Here is a 26,356-nt window from a genome sequence, read left to right on the forward strand (position 1 = left end):
TGATCAACTTTATATCTGCTAAACATCAGCGTGTTGCCATTGTCACTGTGAGCAAGTACAGCCTCAGAGCTGCTAGTATGGCTGTAGACTCTTAGTCTTGCATTTTTTCTAGAGGGAAAAATGTTTCTAGGTAATCAATTGAGGTTGAGTGTGTTGACATTAGCTGTGTCGGCAAGACTGGAAACTCGGCTTCTCCTTGCTATCCACCCGTGTTTGCTAGGAAAGGCTCAAGCAGTCGCGCAACAAAGAAAATGATTAAATAATTTAAAAAAAGAAATTAATAAATGAACAATTCCCGTTTTCCACAGGTACAAAGAATGCTTTGGTGTATTTATCACAGCCCAGTAACACACTCATTCATGATGTCAATGACTCCTCCCTCCCCTCTCTTCATCTGTCCCTCCTTGTGGTGGCATGGCCCCTGTCAGGTGACACAGGAGCTGATGAGGCCTGACAGAAGGTCAGAGACCTCACTTCCTACTCTAATTGGTCCTGGGTGATAAACCAGCACCCCCCCCCGTCCCATGGGTGTTTGGGGCGATGGGGGATTGGTGGAGCAGGGAGGAGCGAGGGGTAGCGGAGTGGGGTGAGTAACGGGGGTCTAGCGAGGCCTCTTCTAACTCAAGCATTTGGTAATACGCTAATTAATTTTAAGAGTTCGACATTCCCCTCTCTGGCCCTCACTAGAAACAGATGTTATGCTGAGAGGGAGGGGAAAGGGGTGGCGGCAGCGGTGGTGGGTGATACGGTGAACGCTGCCGAGCGAAACACAGATACAGATCTCCAGAATAGGAGAGGAAAAGAAAGAAAAGGGCGACAGAACAACAGAGAGAAAGAATGTTTTCCGAAAGGATCTGAGTCATTTCGCCGCCCCCCTCTCTGACAGGTGAAGCGGATGACAGTGCAATTTCACACCTCGCTGAGCGAACGACTGATTCTCCTGTGTTAGCGAGGAGGAGAACAAAACATCCTCCTGAGAAGCCGCACACGTGCCCACATGTACAACGCACACACACGGAAACAATGTAATAAAATGTATTCTGTTCACACTTGTGGGTTACACCCGCAGAAAAAAACACAATGGCCTATTCATGAGATATGTGTGTGTGCACAATGACACGTGTGTCACTGAAACAGAGAAGTTGGGGGGCATTTTAACTAAATAAAGACACCGTGCAGTGGGACTGTCGACACATCACATTCACATGTTAAGTTGTCACATCTGAGCAGGGCAGCAGTGAGTGCAGGATAACAGGAGATAGAGTTTTTTTTTTTCCTAATGTGTCAGGGGGATCTGGAAGTGATCTGTGGCCCTGACAGGAGGGGTGGATGGGGGGGCATGTATGTGTGTGTGGGGGTTAGAGGGATTTAAGGGGGTAAGGGGCGGTGGGGAGGTCTAGGGAGGCCCAGTTGTTGTAACCTCTGACCTTTCGGCACGCTCCAGGGCCTCCCAGAAGCCACTTCAAATGCACCCTGCATGGGAGCCCCCCGTGCCACAGAGAGAAAGAGGGAAATAAAGAGCGGGGAGTGCAAGTCTCAGCTGTCATCGCTGTCACCGAGCTGCATGTGCACTAAAACCTACTCACAAAACAAGCACACTCTATTTGTTTCTGTCCTCCTGTTAACCACAAGTCCTTATGTTACTTTTAGTCAATGTGGACAAGTTGCTGCGCCATGCATACATTCTCACAATGGTTTGACAGATTTGCTAATTCCCCACTCCCTGTAGCCTCTAGATTCTGTATCGAGCATCCTTTTGTACACACTTCCCCAAAATTCAGCATGAAATTTTTGGTATCTTTGGAAAATTTAGGATCTCCACTTGAGTTTTAAACAAAGTTCTGAGACAAAGTTTGGCTGCACAGCATGAGTTTGTAATGAAAGACCCACTGACAGGTCAGTGGGGTTTAAGAGGTTAATTCCACTTGAAACATTCCTGCCTAGCACTTTCCCTGAGGTCATGGCCCTAATAAGTGTTTTCTCTTTTTTTTTTTCACTGTCTCCCTCTGTCTTCCTCTCCCTCCAAAATTCTTTTCCATCCTTCTCTTGGACTGGATTCTCCTCACGGTGTGGCAAAGATTTGCACACAGTCACACACCACATACTGTACAAAAACAGCCACAACCTCAGCCCAGCTCCCCTCTCCTCCCCGCTGCCCTGCGGAGCATTAGATGTCAAACAACAAACTCCCATCTTACTGTCTTTCTCCTCTCCGTTTGCCTTAGCGTGTGTGGTCTGATTACTCAGACCCCTGTGGTTTCGCTCTGACCCAGGGAGTATGCAGAGCAGGCAGGGCTGCACAGGCGGGTGAGTGGGTGGAGGGTTGGGGGCAGTTTGATGAGGGGGATGTGCCAGCATGAGGAAACGCGATATCATCCGTGAGCTGTCAACCTCCAGTGAGAAAGCAGACCCAGAGTCGCGTTGTCAGGCCAACCCCGTCCTGCCTTAGTTGATCCCCCAATTCTTTTCATAGCCCTTGCGGCTATTTCTGACCTATGTGAAAACCACCTGACAGTTGACGGGAATCTGTCATCAATCTTCTTGACTGAGGCGCATGCACGTACACACGCACACACACACACACACACCTTGTACAAACATATACATCAACATTCAGTAATAGCTGCAGGCACCATATTGATCCTGTACACATATGGGAATTCCCGTCCAACTTTAGCCTCCTACAACAGTAGCACACACTTCCAAGAGTCTGAGGGCGGAGGGAGGGTTGCTCATTTACTTTGGCTGTGTCAGCAGGCAGCAGCCACCTTGGCCAGACCAAAGTCTTCCTGGGTCTGTCCTGGCCCAGGGTGCTGTAACAAAGCAGTAACAGCTTGAAAGAGAGAGAAACTAGGAGGAGATGGAGAAAAAGGAAAGATAAAACTGGTGGAACTTAACCAAGTGCATTTACTCAGCTATTGTATTCAAGTACACATTTTAAAGTACTGTTCTTTACTTGATTATTTCAGTACGATTTTATACCTCTACTCCACTACATTTCACAGGGAAATATTGTACTTTTAACTCAACGACATTTATCTGACAGCTATAGTGCTAATACTTTGCAGACAAAGATGTCAAATTGGCTAAAGAGTCTTCAGCCGTGCTAGCAGCTCTGTGAGACTGTACAAAGCAGTGCTTTCCGCTAAATGCTAACGTCAGCATGCTAACACTCACAACGACAACGCTAACATGTAGATGTTTAGCAGGTATAATGTTTATCATGTTCACCATCTTAGTTTAGTGTGTTAGCATGCTAACATTTACTGAAGCTAATGTGAATATCATTAGTTTAGAAGTTAGTTGGTCATAAACTAGAAGTATTGGACTAATTCTAATATAAGTATATAATAATGTGATTACAAATCAAGCTGAACAGGGCATGAATGTGTGTACCATTAATCATGCTGCTAGCATGTTTGGAATCCTAAACATTAACAACATATGATACATTGTGAAGAATTTAACTACCCGAGAGTATATCAAATTAGCTCCACCTCCACCAGCTAAAATATTAAGATGCTGCTTACAAGTTAAAGGCCCTATGAAATGAAAAAATACATTTTCCCAGTTTTAATCCTGTGTCCCTGTGTTAATTGTTCTTCTATCTCTTGTTATATGCCAAATATATCTCAAAAAATCAGTACCAGAGTATTTTTAGATCAGAATCCCTGTCTTTTCTCTTCCTGTAAAATGGTTTCAAATGTTTAACTGACTCATCCTGCACTCAAGGGTGTTCATTCAATCAAATGTGACTCTGGGTAAGTAGATAGCCACACCGGTCATATAAAACCGCAATTGATTTGTGGACCATAGTAGTTAACAGAGCAATATAGAGAGAGATAAGAAAAGATGTGCGTATGGGTATCAGTGGGCAAAAACTTTCATAACTTTCACACTTTCACAAGTGTGTGTTGAGAGATAATTCACTCATCTCTCCCTCGTCTTCGTCCTGATCTAACAACAGGTGAGGATGTATGTGTGGAGCCAACAGTCTCTGTAGCTCCATCTCTCCCTGCAGCTCAGCATTGTGCTAAACTCTAAGCCCTGCCCAGTTTTTAGCGGTCCAATCAAATGCAAAGGATTTGATTTAAATTCCTCTTGTAACTGTACACTGCTCAAATATTCCGTTTCACTGGGAGATATGTCACAGTACAGAAGCTAAAGACACTCTAACTTCTGTTTCATGGGGCCATTAATGCATCACTTGTAATAATATGATAATAATATAACACTGACAGGAGCCACTTTGCATCATGAGTATTTTTACTCTTGATACTTAAAGAGCATTGTGCTGCTAATACATTAATTGAATGAAATGTAATGTAATTCAGTATTATTATGTCGTAGTATTGCTACTTTTACTTAAATGGTTTTGCATATTTCTTCCAACACTGCACAGATAAAGAGAAGGAGAGTCTGAAAAAGAGAAAGAGAAGCCCTGCCAAGCAACTACTAGGCTGTATCCCTATTTGTAGTTTCTCTGCACAATTCGAAAAGCACCGGTTCTCCAGCCAAAGAGTACAAACTCATGATGCAGATCATTAGGGTGATACAAGAGCTGAGCTATAGAGGAAACAAGTGAAAGGGTGAGAGTTGTTTTTGACAAAACATGATTATAATGATGTTATCACACCGAGGGTTTGAGACAGGTCCAGCCTAGAAGAAATACAGTAAGCGCGCACACACACACATGGCGCAAGAGGCGATTGTGTGGTCAGAGGGGGGCGGGAGAGAAGATTTTAGTCACTTAGTCCTTCATTTCCTGTGAAGGCACGCTAAAGAATTCAGCAATGTGCTGCAAATGTTTCACAAACAACTGCTGGCCATATTGGTGATCACAACTGGCAACATTCCCCAATTGGGTTGATTTGGGCTCGACACTCGACAGATTGAGCTGTGCGAGTCTCTGTGTGTTCACCATCGCACATGTTCTAACTGTCATACCAGTCATCTGCTCAGAGCTCTCTGCATACACTGGGCACACACATATACACATACAGTGAAATATTGACACAAGCTGCTGGGAGCGAGGCTATTTTGTGCAGCAAAATGCAGGAAAGGCCTTGTCTTTCAATCACTCAAATCTTGGCCTCTGGTTCTGTTTTGCTTAATGTCTTTCTGCTTTTGCGGGCCTGAATGCATAACACATGCTAAACGTGTGCGCTCATGATAATGTAAGGGAATCTGAATAGGAGGCATAGCAAGCTGTTATGCATCCATTAAGCTTGCAGGGCCTGTGGATGCTGATTTTAGCTCACTGGTCAGGTTTCATGGCTGCGTGAGATTTAGAGGAAACAGGTCTTCGGCTTCGACCTCCAGATTATCAGTTTCTCTATAAATACGGACCCTGGAGAATATCCCAGCGACCTATAATGACAGACACCATGAATTCTGGAGTCAATGAGCCTAACAAATGTTAACAATGCAGCTCCTCTCGCCGTCGCCCCCTTTTCAGCCCCCAACCGCCGGGACCATTGTAGCAATTAGTATAATGAATGTGGTTTTGCTGGTAGGTAATCACATACTGTATGGCGCAGCCCCCTCTCCCCACATACAGGCGCTCGGCTATGAATGCTTTGGTTTCATTACAGTCGCCCCAAAAAAAAAAAAAAAAAAAAAAAAAAAAAAAAATCCACTCACTCCCACTCGCTTTTCCCTCTCTCTTTCTCTTCCTTGCAAGCTCGCCTCCTAACTCCTACACCCTTCCTTTCCGCTCCGTTCAAATCTAAACAAAAGACACATCTGGTCTGTCTCTTACCCCCCTTTTCTCCCCTCTCGCTTTCTTTCTCTTTAACTCCCTCCTTGTTTCTACTCTGAGTCTTTTTCAACTATTTCTATCAGCATAAGAGCAGCACTTTGTTGGTGGGAAGAGCCGGGTGAAGGAGCTTTGTTAGGGGGTCAACCACTCAACTTAAGACTGTCGCTGGAGTCCAACTCTCTGTGAAAGACGACCACTGTATCCCACAACCTCATGTATACAAACTCCTGACTGACTGTATAATAATCTGCCTTTCTCAAAACCGTTTATGTATCCAACATTGGTAAACGGCAGGATTTTCTAAACCTCCTGTGCAGTGAGGCAAGAGTGCAGCAAGCATGCGAAGAAGTGGAACTTCCAACACTGGCTACATCTGTTTAAAACTGTGTCACAAGCAGAAATGGGGGCACGTTACTGCTCAGATTTAGAAGTATTGATTCTCTTCTCAAAAGATAACCTCTTTCATCCGCTGTGCCTAGTCAGAGCCCTTTGGGAGTCTCCGGTCTCCGCTAGGCCCACTGACGCCGTCACATACACAAATGGAGCTGCAAGTGTGCAGTAAGGAGAAAAAAAAAAAAAGCAGCTTTGACATCTGTATGCGGGTGATTGTTGTTCATCCACAGATGTGCATAAAAATGTACATTTTTCACAGTAAATCTCCATCTGTGTGTGTGTGTGTGTGTGTATGTGAATGTGTGCCACCTTTAACCCTGCATCCCACCATAATCACACACCGAATCCACACACTGAACATCAAGACTCACATCCACTTCAGGGTTCAGTTATCAAGCTGTCTATCTGTCCTTCACAGCAGGGTCATACGGGTCACCATGACTCACAAACTGCCTCACTTTTGCCTCATGAGCTGTCAAACTACAGCCTCACATCTGGACCCAAGGTGCTATTGTCAAGCAGCAATCCTCTTCTGCTTTTTTTTTTTTTTTTGCCTTGTCTCTCACTTTTTTTCACTCCTTTTCTTAACCGTATATCTCTCTTTTTCTCGCTCTCTTCCCAGCCGGCTCTCTCTCTCTCTCTCGATTCCTCCCTCCCTCCCTTGGTTTTTATATAGAAAAACATTCCTGGTGTTCTACTCGGCTCCAGTGAAACCTGGTGCTTATTTTCAGTGCCCTAAATTGATAGCAAATGTGAGGACAGATCCCTCCTCTCGTTCACTCTTCCCTCCCTCCCGGCCCCCCCACCCCCACCTCCTCCCTTTTTGGCATTAACAGTGAGGATACGTGGAACATTTTTGTGACCATATTGAACCCTGGGGTTTTATGTTTTTGAAGGTGTTCTCCTTTATATTTAACTGCATGTGTTTTTGCTGAATTTCTGGGGAGAGAAAGTCTACAGCCTGAGAGTCTCCTTGAGAGCAAGACTGAGTCATAGACTTTTTGTTTTTCAATAAGCCCCCCACTGCACCGTGGAAACCAAACCTGGTTAGCCTCAGCTGTCTTTACCCATAATTCAACAATCCCAGTGTGTTTGTTTTCTCTTTTTGCCTCTCTCTCCCCCTTTTGCTCTCTCTCTCTCTCTCTCTCTCTCTGACTCTGTAAGTGAAACCCTAACTGCTCCCTTCATTTTGATGCAGCCAACTGAGTTCTGCTGGACCAAAATGCCCTCTATTGTTATGGATGTGCGCCGTGGAGAGAAACTGAGCCTCGTAGATCGTCCCTCTGTGGGTGAAACTTGTAATGGTTTTGATTAGAAAATGGGGGAAGAAAACCCAGTCAGCTCCTTGTGAAGTCTGTTTTTGTTTCAAAACGCAAACCTTTGGACTTTGTGGGCAAATGCGAAGGTTTCGCTTGTAACTTTAATAAACCAGCTTGTAAACTAAACCTTAAAAAATGCTACATCTCCTATTTGTTTTCTTTCTCTCATGTATTCAGATAATCAAGCACCTAGCCACCGTAACACCCAGTTCAGTTACACACACAATGACTCATCCGCTCGTCAGTCAGTCATGTGGCTACACTAATTTATGTCTCACTTGTCGCTGCAACACCAGTGACGCTGCTGTCTCTCATCAGTTTTTGATGCTGCTGTCTGTCATCACTTTGTAAATATCTGCCGGCACAACACAGACAGATAGTTAAAGAGAACTATAGCATGTAAAAGCTAGCTGGAAACACGGCTGCTGTAGCTTTAGCTAAAGTTACATTTATTTCATCCCCTTAGCTCTCTCTGATAGAAAAAAATATCACTGTTGATGAAATATGTTGACAATTCAGTTTGCTTTTAAAATTGCATATTTTAATGTATCAAAGTGTAGATTCGTTGTATTTTGATTTGAACATAAATATAGTAGACACAGCTAGCAAAAAAAGAAACAAAAACAAAGAAACTTTAGCAGATTTTAGCCATATTTAGCTAACTGTTTTGGTTTTCCACTCCATACTTATACTGTTTGGTTTGATCTCATCGCATCATTTAAAGCGTTGGCAGCTGTTTCTAGCAAACAAGCTTAAATATGCTAACTAAAAGTTTCCTAAGTCTGGATGTGTATGCAGGCAACTATTTGCTTAATTGTTAGCTATAAGCACTTCAAGTTATTTCAGGGCTGTGTGTGAGTTTCTGCGAGTTTATTCTTTCTGCCCCCTAGTGTCCAAAACCCACTCCATGCAGCTTCTGGTAGCCCTTGGTCCAAGCTAGAGGACGGTGGTAGGCTAGCTGGTGGTTGTTGAGCTCTGCACGGATGGAGAGCCAGGCCTGCCTGTTTGTATTGGCCAACTTTCAGCATTCCACATGTCTTTGTGATTTTCAGCTCCCTGACCTCAGGAGACCCTCCACACTACTGTAAGTTATACTCACACCAGGAGCACATGGACCAAGAAGAAACGCTGAAATCCTATTGGTTCTTGGCTGGTTTCTAAATGCACATGTAATGAAAAAAAAAAAAAAAAAACTGCAGCCACACTGCAGCCGTCACAGCAAATCAACTTTAACTCTAAAATATACAGTGATGATTCCTCTGAATTTACTAAAAAAAAGGACCACTGACATCTCTCTCTCTCTCTTTAAAGAAAGGCAACTCTCTTTTTCACTTTCTTTGCATGAAGTTAAAATCTCTGGCAACATCTCATTACTTTCCAAAGACCTTTTAACAGTGCTCCTGTAGGTTAAAGTATGGAAAATGGTGAATGTCAGCTCTTTCTGCATTGGAATTAAATCTGATGAGTTATTATATTATTCCTAAAATATGGATGATGAAAGTACCGCTACTGAAGATAATTTGCTTTTCTTGGTATTATCAAATACAATCAATCATTTATATCTACAGTTATGCTGAACTGTGTAGGAAGTGAGAATGAGTGTGTCTAAAATTAAAGTCCACAGTTATCCATGCCTGCACAGTGGAGATGAGAAGATGGAAGCAGTGTGTTGAAATTCCCCACTGGTGCACCAAGTGGAACAGTAAGTCGGGGGTAGCAGACTACTGTGTGTCACTGTGAGTCTGCAGTCACCCATGTGGGCTGTATCTTTTGCTCCGATGCATTGTTAGCAGGGCTAGTCATGGGGCTTCCAACGAAAATGAAATTAGGAGCTAACAAAGTTAGAGGTGCTAATTACAGACTCACGCTAACTGCCTGGTCAGGGGAAGGGGAACAGTCGGATTCCATCTCACTCTTGGATGTCTCTTAATTTAATTCTCTCTAACCAAATATGACACCCTGTCCAGTGCCTGAACATAGTCCATTGACTGTACAAGCAGATTCTGTCACTGTATGTTGGCATAACAGTGTCAGTGTCACCTTGCCCTACTGCTCCACATTCGTCACCTTGATTGACCCAGCAGGCTGTTCAGCAACATAACAGAGAGAAGCAAAGGGCTCATAGTGCATCAAACTGTGCGTGTGCGTGTGTGTTAAGCAGAGTTTGAGGTGAGCAGTAGGTTAAAGAAGATACAGTAAAGAGAGAATGTGGCAAATTACCCTAAGAAACGAGGAGACAGTGGGTGCACGCACGAGATAAGGAGGAGACATGGAGGTGATTAGGGTGGGGTGGGGGGGGGGGGGGGGGTGTTCATAGCCAAATTAAAGAACAAGCAGGGCCTTGAGGCTGATCTAAACAGGATTTACCTGTTGCTGTCCCGAGGTGACTCACTTGACTCATTTACCCAACACTCCCAAAGACCTCGTTAATTAAGGCACAGAAATGCTAAACACTCTGCGTGTGTGTGTGTGTGTGTGTGTGAAGGTGTGTATGTACAATCTTGCAGTCTATCCAAGGAGGGTTGAATTGAGGGCAACTGGACTCGGTTGTAGATACTTGAAATTATTTTTTGGATAGGGAGGACGGATGGTTTGAAAGAGGAGTGAAGGAATAGAGAAACCATCCTTCAACAGAGGAGGACGTCTACAACACCAGTTATCCCTCACCTACAATACTGTCCTTTCATCCCTTCCCAGGAGACTTAACAACCATTTAATTCACATTTGGCCTCATGTGACAACTCCAACCACTGTTGTTTACACTTGGCCTTAGGTGACTCTAACGATTCTAACGACTGTTGTTACACCAGCCGGGAGCACTAATGAACCAAGTGGTATCAATTACCTTGATAACGACCCCACAGATGTTAAATACCTGGGACTCCCTACTAGTCAGTTAGAACTGAAGAAGCCGCTTGGATGAGAAGCAAAACGCCTTCAAGTATCTACAACCGTCCAGTTGCCCTTGATTCAGCCCCCCTGGGATAACCATGACCTGGATGACTGAGAATCTTCACAGAAATCTTGCAGTCTCCAAGTCCTTGTACACATAGTAACTCTGCATTTGGATTCTTGTATTGAATTATCTGACACTGACACCCCAAATCAGCATCTCATGAACACCCAGAAACACAAAGTTAATTTCATGCTTAAATGTATATGTTATAGTCCTACTCATTCCTCTAACAGAAAGTCTCTAACAGCAGCATGGACCCAATCACCCCATACTGTGTCCCCTTGCCTGAAAGAGGCTACAGGATTCAGTCAGTCCGGTTTATTCAATCTCAGTCAGTAGAATAATAAATTCTAACCTACAATAAAGAAATCATACTGTCATAAATCCTCAAAGCAAAACAACTACGTGACAGGTGGAGAGGCGGAGGAGCGAAGTCAAAAAGGAAAGCTTTCTTGCGCATGTCAGGCCCGCCCCTGGGTAAACTAGTCTTTGAATTTCACATGTTACAACACAGGCCTCAACATATAAACATAGGCAGAGCACACTCATCAGCAGGTCATGGCGGGATGTCACACTGCAGTTACCAACCCTATTATTCAAAAAACCAAAAACAATAACTGTCAGCCACAATCGACAAAGCTGGGAACAACGCCTGGATGGGCTCCATCTCCCACTTTGTACCTCTGCAAATGGAGACCAAACTGTTTGCCGCCCCCCCCCCTCCCCTTCACTCGACCCGAAGAACACTCCTATATCCGCCCTTTGCCCTAGGGATGTGTGTCAGGATGGTTTACACACTAAAAACAAACAGGCGTCCCATTGCAACAGCAAGAGAAATGGATGTGGGTTTGGACGAGGTGGGAGACGGAGGGAGGAGGGATGGAGTGGAAAGAAGGAGGCAGGATCAGGGTACATATGAGGGAGAGAGAAAGACAAGGAAGGAGGAAGGGAGGGGGTATTGTAGAGCAAGAGAGTGAAAGTTGTCATAAAACGACAATAAGAGGCCTCAGTGCCACCCAGTGACCACATCAAGGCTTCTGTAATGACAGGCTGTGCAGAACACATGTCGGCCCGAGTGGTGGAGTGTGTGTGTTTGTTGACGCGTGTGCGCCCTTCTGTCACTGCTAAAAAATGGCTTCGTTAACCGAGTAATATTATTCTCAGCATGGACACATGCACAGTACATCATCCATACCACAGAACAACACTCGACAGGCACAGAGTGTACACATAAAGCCTTTAATTTAGAGTATACTGCTGCAGCACTTTACTGTTTGTAGTGCAACTTGAAAAACTTAAGTTACTTGTACTGAATGTGTAACTGGAGCCGTTTTTGCTTGTGACCAATGTCTACTTGTGACCTCACAGGTTTTGGCCTCGGTATGGACATGAGCGATGCAGCTCAACCAAAGAGTGATTTTCCTTCCAAGATTGTTTCATTTGAAGGACTTGAAGAGGTAATAGCATCCAGCATTTCACAGGAAAATTTCAAGAAATACAAAACAAAATTTTTGAAAAAAATAAACTCAATTTTATGTAGCAGATTTTTTTCCTTATCCATTTAAGCAGATCTTTGTTGGGACTCTAAACCCTTGGTTGGGAACCACCAGTTGAGCAGATTTAATCACAAACTTAAAGGCTTTTCCCCACTAGGCCTATTAGAGTGCTTCTTTCCTCTCCTGCTTTCCCTCTGAGCATTCGTTGTGCACATCCCAAACAAATTACAGCTTTGCAATTTGCAAGATGCATATAAACCTTTGAGTTGTGGGGGCAGTATATCTGGATGTGAAGTAAGGACTGATCAAACAACAATAATAGTCGAAAAACTACAACAGCTTGTCGCCTTGCTGCTGCTGCTTTTCCTGCCCCAATCTTAACATAAAGAATGTTTTTAGCTCCTTAAGTGTCACCATGTTTTGTTAACATTGTGCAATGAAGACATTTCCAAGGACGATATTCTGGTGTTAGCCAGGAATGAGTCGTACCTGATCTGCTGCATAGTGGATATACTTTTAAATCCCTCAGGTTCACACATTGTGCGCAGGTAGGTACATGAATAATACCATTTGTTTCAAAGCTATTCGTCAAACCATGGTTCACCTTGATACAAGCGTTGGAGTACAGATTGCCATCTTCCTGCTGTGTTCATTCTAAGATAAAATAACATTGGACATAACTGGTCTCTATAACTGGATGCTTGGTTACTTCACTGACAGAAGGCTTGCATCAGTCTTTGTGAATATCTGTCCCAACTCTTACTCTTGCTTACTCTCACTTTCATCGAAGCTCATGTGACTGATGAGTCCTAACGTGTTTCCAGTTCCAGTCAAGAACTCCTGCACCAAACCCATGACATCATATCCGGTTTTGGTTCTGAGGCCTTTTTCATGGCAGACATTTTGACTCGTCACAGCAGGAGAAGCTCAGGTGAAACTCATAACGTTAACAATGGCTCAGATCTATTTGTGTCCCATGAAGCCATACCAGTGAGCTATCATTCACAACAGCAGAGCCCTCAAACTGGCAAAACTAAAGGGGATGCAGCCATTATTAATCTTATTAATTATCCCTGTGCTTTTCCTGCTATGACATGTCAAAATGTTGGCTATGAAAAGGTTTTGTTTCCAAGCCTTAAAGTGAGGTCACTGTGGCCTCAAGTAACATTTATGGGATGATGGTAAATCCTAAAACACAGCGTAACAGTTGCACAAGAGTCATCAAGTCAGCGAACTGCATCAGTAATGTCAGTTACTCAGCAAGACTGGGTCTATCTAAAGTTTGCTAACGTTAGCTAACATTAGTCTCAGTAAGCTACCAGTCATACCGAACCAAGTAAGACTGTAGCAGCAAATCCCATGAATGTACAATACTGAAATGAGAGGGTGCTTTTTATTGCTGGTGAATCCAAAAGCTACATACTGTAGTCTCACTTATAAGCAAAACTGCAGTGACCGCACATGTTTTCCATCCGCTCTTAAAGACAAACATCAGCTGTGACATCATTGATTGGGGTGGGGCCAGAAGTTCAACATGCGAGTTTCCGCCTGTAAAGAGCGACTCAAGAACGGTTTCGAACATCGTGTTGTCTACTGTGGATTTAACATTAACAGTGTTAAGCTCAATGTGTTAGCAAAGGATGAAGAATACAAGACAGAGTACACTAGTGGTCTTAAAATGTCTGTCCGTGCATGCAAAGACATATATAAGTAGCTTTTACAATGAATGGATGTGACTTCACCTCCTTGTCCAGAGTATCCTCATATTGAGGAGTACAGAGCATTAGGCTAGCATGCTAATTGAAACAGCCTGCGTAAACAGGCCAGAGATTGGCCTTGCTGCAGATGCCCTCACACCAAATGTCATAGACATGTGCGGCGCAGCTGGCATCTATGTTCAGGGCAAGTTGTTCAGCTACATGCAGAGAAAAAGAAACAGGAGCTTATAACGAAACAGGCCAAGAAACAGTTGAGAGATATTCCAAGAAAAACCTGAGCGTTTCCAAAATAAAATCAGCAAAGTTTCACCCCGGTGTGTGATAAACAGTGTGTGTAGGACACGGCTGTTTACCAGAGCAGACCTGGACAAAGAAAGCCAGACAGGCAGCAGTGGAACGATGGAGGGACCTGAGCCCAGGAGAGAAAATCCTGTTCTTTTTCACAAACACCTTGTAGAAAAAAAAAAAAAAAAAAAGCCTGACCACAAAAGAGGCTCTGTGCTCGAGGCTATTTCAGTTAAGAGTTCTAGCCAGGACAGATCCACTGAGAGCAGAGCAGAGTGAGATGGAAAGAGAGAAAGAGAAAAGGGAGCTTTATTTGGTTAACAACTTCCACGAATCAGTATGGGGGAAGAATGTGTGTAATTTGGCACTGTTTGTTTTGCATTAGGATATAAAATATGTCGGGATTACTTCATCACACATCTAAAGCCCAATGAAAAGGAGATGGGCGAGAGTCTAGAGGAGGGGAACCACAGTTTTTTGTAAGTTGGGTTTTGAGTAACATCAAATGTGTCTCACTGGGACGACGGCTTCGGCACAGCACAGTGAAAAATGTCAGCAGCAAAATGACAGCCTCAAATGAGCATAAATCAACAGATACAGCAAACTATTTAGCAATGATAATGACGTACAGTCTTTTATATACAAAGTATCTAAAACTGAAACTGAAGGCTGTTTTGTGTCTAAAAGTGCTGTTGGTGTATTGAATGTGACATCGCTCATGTGGGGTAAAAACTCATTCGTAGAAGATTTTATGCATACTGGCATTGGAGTCCCCTGAAAGACGGTGAAATAGCAGCTCTCTGTGTAAGCCATCTTTAGTTTACCGGGATAATCATGGCTCTTATCATAAGGATTTCCCTGTGTAGCTGCCTGAAGTGTGTAGTTTGAATCCATGCCCACAGACAAAATCTTTCAGTCCATCGGAGGGGCGGAGAAAAAAAAATGTTCTAAGCATGTATCAAAAACAGAAAACTTGGCCTCGGAGTAATCACATTAGCAAGTATGTTTAGGTCCTGGTGGAGACTCTGGACCGAGGTGGTGGGGATAATAAGACCGTTCCTGATGCCTTCAGTGTGAATGGGATCTTTTTAGGGTCTGTTTTACAGCCAGGCCAGAAGGGAAAGTAAACTCAGATGAAAAGAACAGAAACAACAATAAAAGAGCAGGCACAAGGAAAAAAAAAAAAGCAAAGCAGGGATCTGAGATGCTCTCAGGGCCAAAACCGCAGATAAAAATCTAACCGCAGAATGAAGGCCAGATTGCTCTAATTCACTGTCATCTCAAGTATTTTTTTGCTCCGCATGGAGGGAGAGAGAGGGAGAGAGAGAGAGAGAGAGAGGGACAGAAAGAGCGGCAGAGAGCCCCTATCCTCCCCTCCTTCCCTTCCCCGTCCGCCTACACCCACTCCTCTCCTCCATTCAGATTTACTGCTCTTAAATTGTTAGCCCTCTGCTTTTAATGGCCATCTCTAGATCATCAGCTCTTAAAATAAACACTGGGGCTTGGATTACCTTCTCTATCACCATTCCACTGAAGCAGAACACGCTTGCAGGGACTGTGCCTCGCTGCGCTCTCCCCTCCTCTGTCTTTACGTTAATTCTCTCGGTGCGCTCCTCTCTGTACGTCTGGGTTTGCTGGAGGAGAGCCTCGTATTAAAGCTGAACAGCAGAAGAATCGAAACTCAAGTAGGGCTCAGAAGCAGGGTGGTCTGCGTCTAATAATACACCAATCAGATGTTACCGCACAAAGGGCAAATAACAGTCTAGATCATCTCAATTGCTGCTGGTAGTAGAGGGATACAAGAGAGAATGAAAATACCTACTAATAAGTGTAATTGTAATATTCAGCCACTACTCCTCAATTAGCAGATCATTTCTAAGCAGAATGGGATTTTGGGTAAATTTCAAGCTCATATGGTTTTATAGCTTTCCACTTCTGCGGCGACAGATTGCACCCAGTCAAGCACCAGTGAGGGGGACCCAGTCGGGGCCTGGTTTACCTTCTCTCCGAGGCCTGCGCACCCTTTCTCAGGGCAGCTCACCCCACATGAACGGTCAGTCTAATCTCCGGTTCCAGCTGGGTCATATCAGTGCATGTACATTTTTATCCCTGTTTTGCCAGAATGTGGTAGTTTCCCTTCACGTGTACATACATGGCCCACAGGCATCAGGTGTGAAGTGGGTTCAGGTGCTGGGTGAGCAGGGGGCATGGGGTCGGTCCGGAGAGGACGCTCATATGCTCTGCTGCCGGGAGCGTTTGTTGTCGCTCGGCTTGCTTTTATGGCACACATGAGCATATGCATGGAGGCACGCACACACACACACACACTCATATATACACAAACAACAACTAAAAACCTACTTCACACACTTCACTCCTACGGACTTAAAGAGAGCCACTGGGGATGTCGGCTTAATCTTTTAAGAGGAAAAGCAGATTGCATTTGAAAAATGAAAGGGGAAGGGATGCAGGCTCATGTTTATGAATGATAATTCAGCCGGCCAACTCACACGCAACTGTTGTATTAATATGTGAATACGCAGTACTTATACTGTAGTTAAGGTTTTATGTTTAGACTCCGACCTTGTCACTCCCCACAGAATATGTTGAAGATGTTTGCGGAGAGACAGAGAGTGGGGAGTGAAGATAACAAATCTCCTTCATGGGAAACTATCAGAGGCAACAGGTGGATGTAAGGGTGGAGCAGCTTCAGATTATGAAGAAGAAAAAAGTGAACCAAGTGTGGCAGCTTTAATATACTGTGACTCATTTTGCACAATTCAACATACTCACAAGCTTCACTCCCTTCCTTTAGTGTTCCACTTAACACTAATGTTCTGTTTGGGTTCTTGAAGAGCACGGGCTCTCTTAAACAGCTCAAAAGCATACTTAACGTTCCTTTAACAGCGTCATACTTCATGACTTTTCCTGATTTTATAAACATAAACGCCTATAAACATGATTCTCAACCTATTACGTGTTTCAGAAGTGTGCTACTTGTTAGATAGAATGGGTTTTCATATCCTCTATATCTATGATTGGTGTTGGCAGTACTTTTTACACAGCACTGCCCTTCAAAACCCAAATAAGTGTGTTTGGATTTCCATATAGTTTTAGAACAGTTTGTTCATAAGAGGTCTATGAGGTAGTTTGACCTTTCTGGGGTCTAACTGACCCAAACATACATCAGTATGCACAGTGGGATAACATTGTACATTTCTTTGTCTGTGAATGACTTTTCAGCAAACAAAACAAATAGATATGTGTCTGTGTATAGCTTGTATTACATGTAAAACATTACAAAAAACTTTTTTGCTGTAATAACAGTGTTTTATGGTAGTTTCTGTATTTTGTTACCTTCATCAAATGTGCAAACTCAGTTTATGGCAAAGGGAAGAGTCACCACTTCACTACTTTTCAACATTTTGTGTTATGATAAGATCAGAATAAAAAGAATAAACAACATTTTGAGAAAAAAATGTTGATTCTACAAGTATTGTTATTATTTTTACATGTAGAAAAGTGGGGAATTGAAGCCAATCTCACCTAACACAAGGCTGTTTTCTCTCCCTGTCTCTTCAATCACAGGCTCCCTTCATTTTAAAATTATAATTTATATCTGAGCCGCCATCTCTAAAGGTACTTAGAGCTTCTTAGAGGATAAAACTCTGGACGCCCTCTGGACTGAACTAAGCTGTACAAAATGTGTGAATAACATTAAGAGAAAAATCTGCTCTAAAATTACAGTTTGACATTTTTATCTCACTTGGTCCACATCCAGTGACAAGTGTTTTATATATCCAGGAACAGTATATCATAACGCCAAGCAAATCTAATATCCTTTCTTTTTCTCAAAGGAATATACATTATTCCTTAGAATCTAAAAATCACATTCTGACTATAAGAACCCAAATGTTGACATGCAGTCAGTGCGTAGCAGCTGCATGTATATGATGTTTATGTGCTGTGTATGTATCTACTTATCCATCTGCATGAGTGCGGGGATGCCCTCTATAGAGTGAAAGTGATCTGAGTGAATTCCTCTGGCAGAGCTCAGTGCTCTGGTTGCCCACACAGTGGGCCGCAGTGCCACGGAAACGGCCCAGCACTGCATGGCAACTCACCGTGCCAACCAGGCCAGTCGCTGACACTCCTTGGATATCACCCAGGAAAGGTACACTGAGAAAAAAAACAGCTACGTGGCCATGGCAACTCTATTCATCGGCCTTTCTGGACAGATACAGTAAGGCCATTTAGCCAGTGGAGCATGATAGCACGCTGGTTGTTTGTTGTGAGCTTTAAGGTGACACGGAACTTTTTTTTCTCAATGCAACGAAACAAAATTGTTCCATAATGTGTATAAAATATGTAAAACTAAAATATAGTTGGACATGTGTCACTCCGATAAATAAATCCAAACAAACAATGCAGTTTCTTCAATTTCTTTCCCCCTAATCCGCTCCATATTTTTATTGCTCACCAGGGAGAGAGGGAAAAACAGTCTTGTTTTCCTATCATTTATTAAATGTATGCATCCAAGCTGCCAATAAGGATTCAAATGAGTCTGAAATTATAGACGGGAGAGTTGAGCGCTGACAGTTGACGGGTATAATGAGGATGCTACCATCCAAAATGATGCATGTGAAATGGATCTGGCCGTCCACATGAAAAGCAAACAGACGCAGAAAGTGAGTATACGTGTCAGGTGATTCGGTGATTTTTTGAGCAGGAGCCCGGAGCTGGACAGAGCCCTGCCCTGGAGAGGGTCTTCAGATGAAGTGCGAAGGAGGAAAGAATCTGAGAGCAGAGCTGTGAAGCGCAAGTGCTTAAAAGTGATGTGAGGGAAAAAAAAAAAAAAAAGAAGCACAAAACACAGTCTCCTTTATTCTCTCCAACGGCTTGTTCAAAGTGTAAATCCCTCTCTTCATTTTCTTTGTCTCTGTCTGAGTGCCGCATTTGCTGTTCAGCTGCTCAGAGACGTGGCGGGTTTATTTATTTATCCATCTCCCATTAATCTCAACATTTGCACCGACAAACACGGAAGTAGTCGCATTAGCGCCTAGTTTGCACCTACCTTCCCCTGACTATCGACTCTCGGGATGCACGTGTCAGAGACAGAAGCGAGCGAGGCGTTTAAGTGGTGTTGGAGAAGAGAAAAGGGGAGCAGACACCCAGGTGCGCCGGCAGATGCAAAAAAAACCCACTTGAATACAGGCTGCCAGAACGCCTGAACTTAGTGACTTATTTAAATACATGACAGACAAGTTAATTACACAAGTTAGTCTGGTTAAAAACATTTAAAACTACAAGTATAGAGCTGGAAAAGCTGTTGAAAGAAATAGAAAATAATGCAAATAAAAAGGAGATTTATACGTGGACTGTACCTTACAGTCAATAGCTTTTTTTCCATACGCTTCTTCGCACTGGGAACAGGACCCCCCACCCCCTGCGACCCCATATATTCTCTCTGTTATTTCAGGGAACAAAAGCTGAGCTCTCGAGGCCATGGGTGGATCCATGAAAAGAAGAAAGGAGTCCTGCTCCTGGTCCTGGCTGAATAGGGGCCTTTCACACTTAGAGAGGCCTGTTTACTCTCCCTCAATAATGGGTCTAATTTTCTGATCATTATTGAGTAATTCCATCCACCCCCACACCCAGTATTTAACGCTTTCTCCCATCACTCACGGCACCACGTTCTTGTCTCGGAAAGGCCTCGGGGTCTCTGTCCTGAATGATGTACAATACATGTCCTTCAATCCCTCTAAATCCATCAGTTCTTAATCCTGTCTACCGTTTCCTGCTCTGCCTGTGACGACACCTGAAGACATTTAGCAAAAAGAATGGAAAGAACGCAAAGGCAGAAATTAAATTCACATTAAAAATTTTTAAAAAATAGGGGAAATCATTCATCATTGTTAATTTGTGTGGATGATTTTTTTTTTTTCCACATGTGGATTCATTCTCTCCTCTGATTGGAGAAGAGCTGCGCTTTATCCTCCATTTTGTTTTGGACCTGAATCCACAGCAGCACCATCACACTGAGTAACAATATTCGCTCTGCTAAAAGCTGGTGGAAAATTTGGAGAAAGGAAACAAAAAAAAAAAAAAAAAAGGAATAAGTCCGGTAACGCGATAGCCGTTTTATTCAACGCGCCGACACAAAATCTACACAAAATACGAGCTACGTTTTCAACGTTTGTGGAGCTCGCTTTTTCTGGACTACCCGCTGTGAGAAAGCATCCATGGTAGAGAGGTGGTAGGGGGCGTAGGGGAAGCGCAGAGGGGAAGAAGTGTTAAACGAAAACAAGGATATGGGGGGAAAAATGTTAAAATGAGAGAGAGAGAAAGGATCAGAAGGAGAGAAGTTGGCAGAGACTGTGTGTCGGTTTGAAAAGCTGGCACCTTCTAAACAGAGCTGCAGCTTTGGGTGCCAAATGCTGCCAACCAGCCCCACTAGCCTGAATATCTGCCCTCCCTCTCTCTTTGTTTTCAGCATGGCATTTTGCATCATCTTTATTCTACGCTTTTCTTTTTACTTTATATCAGTGCTCAATATCATCCTAAAAGCAATGACTGACGTTTATTGCCGTTAAACGACAGAATAAATAACACAGAGGGGAAATTAAAGGGAGACATTTATTCATCTATTCATTATTAGTCTTCATTTCAAGGATTTTATTTGGGTTATTTTATTTAAGAGGATTTTGTTTGCGTATAATTGCTCTGAAAAAGCATCGCTCGAGTTTGAGACGGTTTGAAATAAAAGCGACAAAAAAATAAAAAAATGCACACAGCGAGGTGGGATCTGTATTCGGCGGTGTGTCGCGGTGTTCCTGTGCCGTTTTCCGTATGGAAAGAGCTGTCCCAATTACAGGGCAGTCTCCCCGTGCTCTGCTCCACTGGACCGAGGGAACAAGGCGCAAGGCGGACTGATCAGAATCTGGCTGCTGGGAACGGGCCCAGAAAAGACGCTCTCTCCTCTTCCCTTCCTTTTCCCTCTCCTTTCTACTCCTCTGCTGTCCTCACCTCTCCTCTCCTCCTGCTCTTTGCCCCTCGGCTCAGGCAGCTGAGGAGCCAAGCCTGTGTGGGTATACGTATGTTTTTAGGGAACAGACAGATTTCAGGCCTGGCGCCTGTACAGAGAAAGAGAGGACTGGTCATGCAAATTCACACACTGAAACAAAACGGTGTTAGAGACCAAAAATAACACACAAAGAAAGCAGGGGGAAAATGTGCGCGTTTTGTGTTTCCGTTGTTTTGTTCTTTTTTTTTAAAAAGCCGTTCAGGAATACAAGAACATAAATACAGCAAATACTCGACAGATAAAAAGCTATTACAAGGGTTGATTTGCTTGTTTATTTCATTGCATGTGTTTACTATATTTATTCATGTGGTTTTTTAATATGTATTATTAAGCAATTTAATTTCTCAAGAAATAAATAGATTTCTGTTTGGTTAATATCAGCTACTATTTGCTAACGAAGGAGGAAAAAAGTGAGCTGCTAAATTGCTAAAAGAGACACCATAACATTTATTTATTAACCTTAATTATACAAATAATTAAAAATCACTGTACAGTGAAATTAGGAAATAAAGCTAATCCATGTTGCCCACAATAGGCACTTTCTGGTACAAGGAATTTTTCTATTTGCAAAGCTAAGACCTGACCTTTGTTTCAACACTGAACTTAATTCAATCATATACTCAGTCTTTTGTGTATCTGTTCCAGTATTATTCACTAAACTGGATAATTACAGTGAATATGAAGCAGGTTGGCCTGCTACCAAGCCCATAGAGCAGCTCAGCAGTCGGACCTATAGAGAGGTGGAAAGTTGGGAGAAATCAGTTAAAGGAGGTCAGAGGATCGGACCCAGCATCAGCAGAGCGGTCTGCGTCTTTTTACTGATTTACTTGGAAGCCCTATCATACTGGAATAATCTGTTTACCAGCAATTCCTTACACTCCGCATACTCCACTCTTCTTTTCTCTCTCTCCTTCTACCACACACACACACACACATACACACTGCAGAAAGCAACTGGAAAAACTGGGGGCTCTGAAAATGGGCCAAGCATGGGCGGTTGGAGGCCCCTATGCCTCAGTGCATATTAAATCACAACAGTGTCACTGACACTGTCCCGTCATGAGAGGGGCTTGCCGAAGCTCAAACTTTATTGGGCACATTATTTCAAATGACAACAAAGCGTAAGAAAGTTTCCGTTGAAAGTGTCGGACCAGCAGTGTTTTTCACACCAGATGAATGTGGCTCCCTCAGCGCCGACACTCTCCATTTCTCTGTCGGCCCGGGTTACGGACCGATGCCAGAACACTGGAGCACAATTCTGCTCTCCGTCCAGAAATCCCTGCTCTGCACAAGACACTCAGCCAAATAAAAGAAGAGATTTTTTTTTTTTTTTTCCCCTTTTTTCATCAATATGATTCCACTCTTTTCTTCTCCTGCAACCACTCAGCAACTTACTAAGCAAAAAAACAAACATCGCTTGATTGTATGAAAATATTACTGCTCTGACACATTCTGGTTAAACAAGGCCACAGTGCAAAGCCTCTATAAACCATCACACACAGACGCCCTTATACATCTCTGTGTGTAAAAAACAAATCCCACTGTGTCCTGTTTGTTCTCCTCTTCATTATGTAACTGCATCTGATAACTTTACCTCCGTTTGAAGCTCAGGATATTGGGCAAAGCAGATAAGATGTTTTTGATGGATTAACGTGATGTGAAGGCGTTAAGTCTCTCAGTCTGCCTGTTTGTCTCCCTGCCGATTCCTCTCTTTGTTCGCCTCTATTAAAAGATACTCTCTTGCCCATTTGTAATGTCGGGAGTGTGCGCACAGACACGCTGATGGGTAAATGAACATCTCTTAGGTTCACAGTCACACCAGACCAGCATGGTGATATGGTGTAGGCTGGCACACACACGCGCGCACACACACACACACACACACACATTTGGCTTTCGGACCTGGCTCAGGCACCTCTCTGGTTCGTCTGTCTCCAGTACAGAGTGCAGATATGGAGGCTGCGCTCTCAGAAACATCTTTTTATCATAACAGCTCAAGTAATGAAAGCCGTATGAGGCAGCTCCAGGTCCAAACATGACTAATGCTGGAACTGTGCGGATTCGTCAGACTGACAAATACGGAACACGTCGCTCGAAAAACATGACCTGATCCGGAGTCTCTAGGTGGAGAAAGGCCCACGGCAGCGCCCAACTGGCGAGCCAGACTTTAGTTTCGACAGACATGTGATCAAAGATGAGATCAGATCCTCCTCACTCCCTCCTCTCTCTTTTCCTATCTCCTTCACTTCCTGCACATCCCTGAATCATTATTGTTATCATCATCAGATGCAGCAGAATCAGTGAAAAGAAAATGAACACTTTTGGGGTCGACTCTCATCAGTCCGTGACAATTATATCATGCTCTGTGTGTGTGTGTGTGTGTGAAGCCAGGTATTTGTCAAAAGAAAATGATCGGGCTCTTTTTGGTAGTGAAACTTTGCAGCTGCAGAGCAGAAGTGCAGATCAGAGTAAAGCTCTGCCCAGCCGGAGTGGCTTTGATCTGTCCCAGCTAGCCTGCTCTCACTGCCCCGCCTGGAAGGCCGAAGTCTATAATTGGACAAAAGCAGAGACACATAGTGTACTGTAGGGAAGCAGAAACAGAGGAGGGGGGTGAGGAGGGTGTATCTCCTGTCCTGTCAATCACGCTGCTTGAAAGCAGAGCCCCCCCTGCAGCTGGCGACAGTGACATCAGTGGGACAAGAGAACTGAAACACTGCGGCGGGGACGGGCCGGCTGAGACGGCTGCGATCCAATCATCAGGCCTGGCAACTGATGGCTTCCGCAAGACACAGACACCCTGGAATGGGGAGCTAAGAATAAAACTGTAACGCTGCCACCCCAAAGGTTAGAATGGAGCCACGGTCTGTCTGTCTGTCCTCTGTAAACTCTGGTTAACCCCAGCCGGCCTCCTGAAAAACAGCGCAATCCGAGCTTACAAAGGTGGATGTTTTTTTGTTGGAGTTATTTCCTCACGTCCTCTCTGTTCCACTCTAGTCGTATGTGCGAGATGCTGCACAGACTGCTTTTGAGGTTGCTGTGGAAAAGCTGAGCAGGATCAGAATAAGAAACCTTCTTCCTCCCATAGCACTGGACTTGCGCCTTTGTTGGCAGATGCAGCTCTACAGCCGAAATACACCAGGCAGGGACGCGTCGCGTCACGTAGGCGGGGCGGAGCGGGTTTTTTTACCTGCTACACAGACTCCGTCTTTGTAGCGTGTGGTTGCGTGCCAGCCATTGAGTTTTGCCAAGTGATAATGCGGTTGGTTATGGAGGTTTTGGAAGCGTAGGCTATATTAACTGATACTGAATTAATTAACTAGACCGTTCTAACGACAGGATCACGTTTACACATTGATTTGATTGATTTATTTTAATGTGCAATGTAAAAAAAAACCCACAAGGTTGCACTGCTGCGTCACATTGCCTCTGGTAAAATTAGGTATTTATTTTAATCATTTAATCAGGTTGTACTCGTTTTTTTACTCAGTTCTATGTAGTTTTTACTTGTTGGAGGGCCAAGTAGCCGTGCATAGAGAAAAAAAAATAGACCAGCTGCGTAAAAATAGAGATGAGCAGCGCGATCCACGTACACCCAGCTTCCGTGGTCAGTGTAGCAGCTTCAGTTCATTGTAATGGACGCACTCTGATGCGGCCATTCCTTCGGCAGACGTGTCGCGTCACGTCCGTGCCTGGTGTATTTCGGCCGGGAGCAGGGAAAAACAAAAATGAACAATACTAAATTTAAAATGAAACACAAGCTTTTTTCCAATTTTTTAAAAAAAAGGCTTATAGTCAATTAAGAAAATGTGTGTGTGTGTTCTCCACTGAAAAACAACAACAATATTTGAAGCAGATTAATTGAAGAATGTTCACATATGTACAAAAAAAAAAACTGACAAATGTGATGCAAACACACAGCAGACAGATGAAGGCTAGTGCAGAGTATGTACGGGGGTGAGTAGCTGCTCAGTTCTGGCAACGGGTAAATAAAGGCTTTACTCCGAGGGGCACCAGGCTGCGCTGGGAGCTAATCTGAGCCGTGGTTCGCCACGGCACATTGTGGAACAGGAAGAGGCGCTCACGGAGGCCCCGCAAACTCAAGCAGAGTTACACACTGGGCTGAAAGGAGCCTGGCATGGGGTACTCTGTCACAGAGGAACGCTGCACCTCCCTGCCAAGGAGAAGAATTAAGCCCCTGTAACTGTATGCCAGTCTGTGGTAAGAGAGCTCAGGATAATAATAAAAGGGGCAGAAGAAGGGTCTGTAACTACAGTATGTGTGTGCATGATGAGACAGTCAGTGTTTACACCTGACTCTACCTGCAAACTCCTGGATCCTGGAAACATGCCAGCTAACTGCACCGTAACTGAAGAGTAACTTCATGATGAAAGGCAGAAAATGTATTTGCATATTTATCATATTGTAATTTAATACTAATAAAGTATTTGCAGAGTAGCCGGGCTTCACTAGTGAATATACAGTATTACTCTACTGCTGCTTTAACCAGTCACATATAGGATACAGCTTGTCTGACACACAGCACCTGCACAACCACTGATGCCCCATCACTGAGAGAGAGAGAGAGAGAGAGAGAGAGAGAGCGAGAGAGAGAGTCTTCTTTTTCACATTTCACTGGACTTTTTTTTTTTTTTTTTTTTTCCACATTTTTTAACTGAATCACAAGACGCCTACACACCTCAAAAAAACCTGATACTGTTGATGGTTAAGATCTGTTTTGGTAGTGAACACCACACCAAAACGAAGCTGCAGGGAAAAAGGATTATTTTTCAATGACAGTTCTGCTCTCCCAAGACCAGAGCAGTAATACCCCATTAATTATGATATACTTCAAATATTATTGTACTTGCTTTAAATAAGTATAACAAAATATTATGTTTTAGTTTTACATCAGGAGTGTTTCTTTTTGGCAAAAGCAATAAAAACATTGTTAGTAAATTAATATCATTATGTTAATTTAGCATTGCCTATTTAGTAACACAAAGAATAATTCTTACTAAAATATAGTTAATCTACTAATTGCAAAAATCAATATCTATAATATGACTTTTTTCCATTGAAGTGCAAAAACAACTGCAAAATCTAACAAACTCAACCATTTCATTTCACGGCATGGATCTTTTTCCAAGAATGCCTGCAGGTTTGTATACACGTAACACTAAAATATTTTCACCCCCTCTATTTTAACTTTATGGTCGCAGCAGGAAACACGTGTACCGAAGATGGAAAAATAAAACATCTCATAAACAAACAGAGGCAGAGCCACGCTGTCATAAACAGAAAAGTCTCAACTTCTGTGTGTCTGGTGTGATCGGTACAATCGGAT

At 43.4% G+C, this 26,356-nt stretch overlaps 1 protein-coding gene across 15 annotated transcripts in view; it reads right to left on the bottom strand.

Moving 5' to 3' along the window:
• Positions 1-26,356, bottom strand: part of nfixb (nuclear factor I/Xb) — a 153,250-nt gene that overhangs the window by 73,282 nt on the left and 53,612 nt on the right. Inside the window, exon 5 of one of the 15 annotated variants that reach the window (XM_044331421.1) lies at positions 21,213-22,569. The exons of the other annotated variants lie outside the window; for them this stretch is intronic. Within the exon in view, the coding sequence (XP_044187356.1) occupies positions 22,505-22,569 (65 nt within the window). The 3' untranslated portion in view covers positions 21,213-22,504. Of the gene's footprint in view, positions 1-21,212; positions 22,570-26,356 lie in introns of those variants that run through there. 15 annotated transcript variants of the gene reach the window in all.

This window comes from Thunnus albacares, chromosome 17 (assembly GCF_914725855.1).
Source record: "Thunnus albacares chromosome 17, fThuAlb1.1, whole genome shotgun sequence".
In the NCBI taxonomy this organism is placed as follows: domain Eukaryota; kingdom Metazoa; phylum Chordata; class Actinopteri; order Scombriformes; family Scombridae; genus Thunnus; species Thunnus albacares.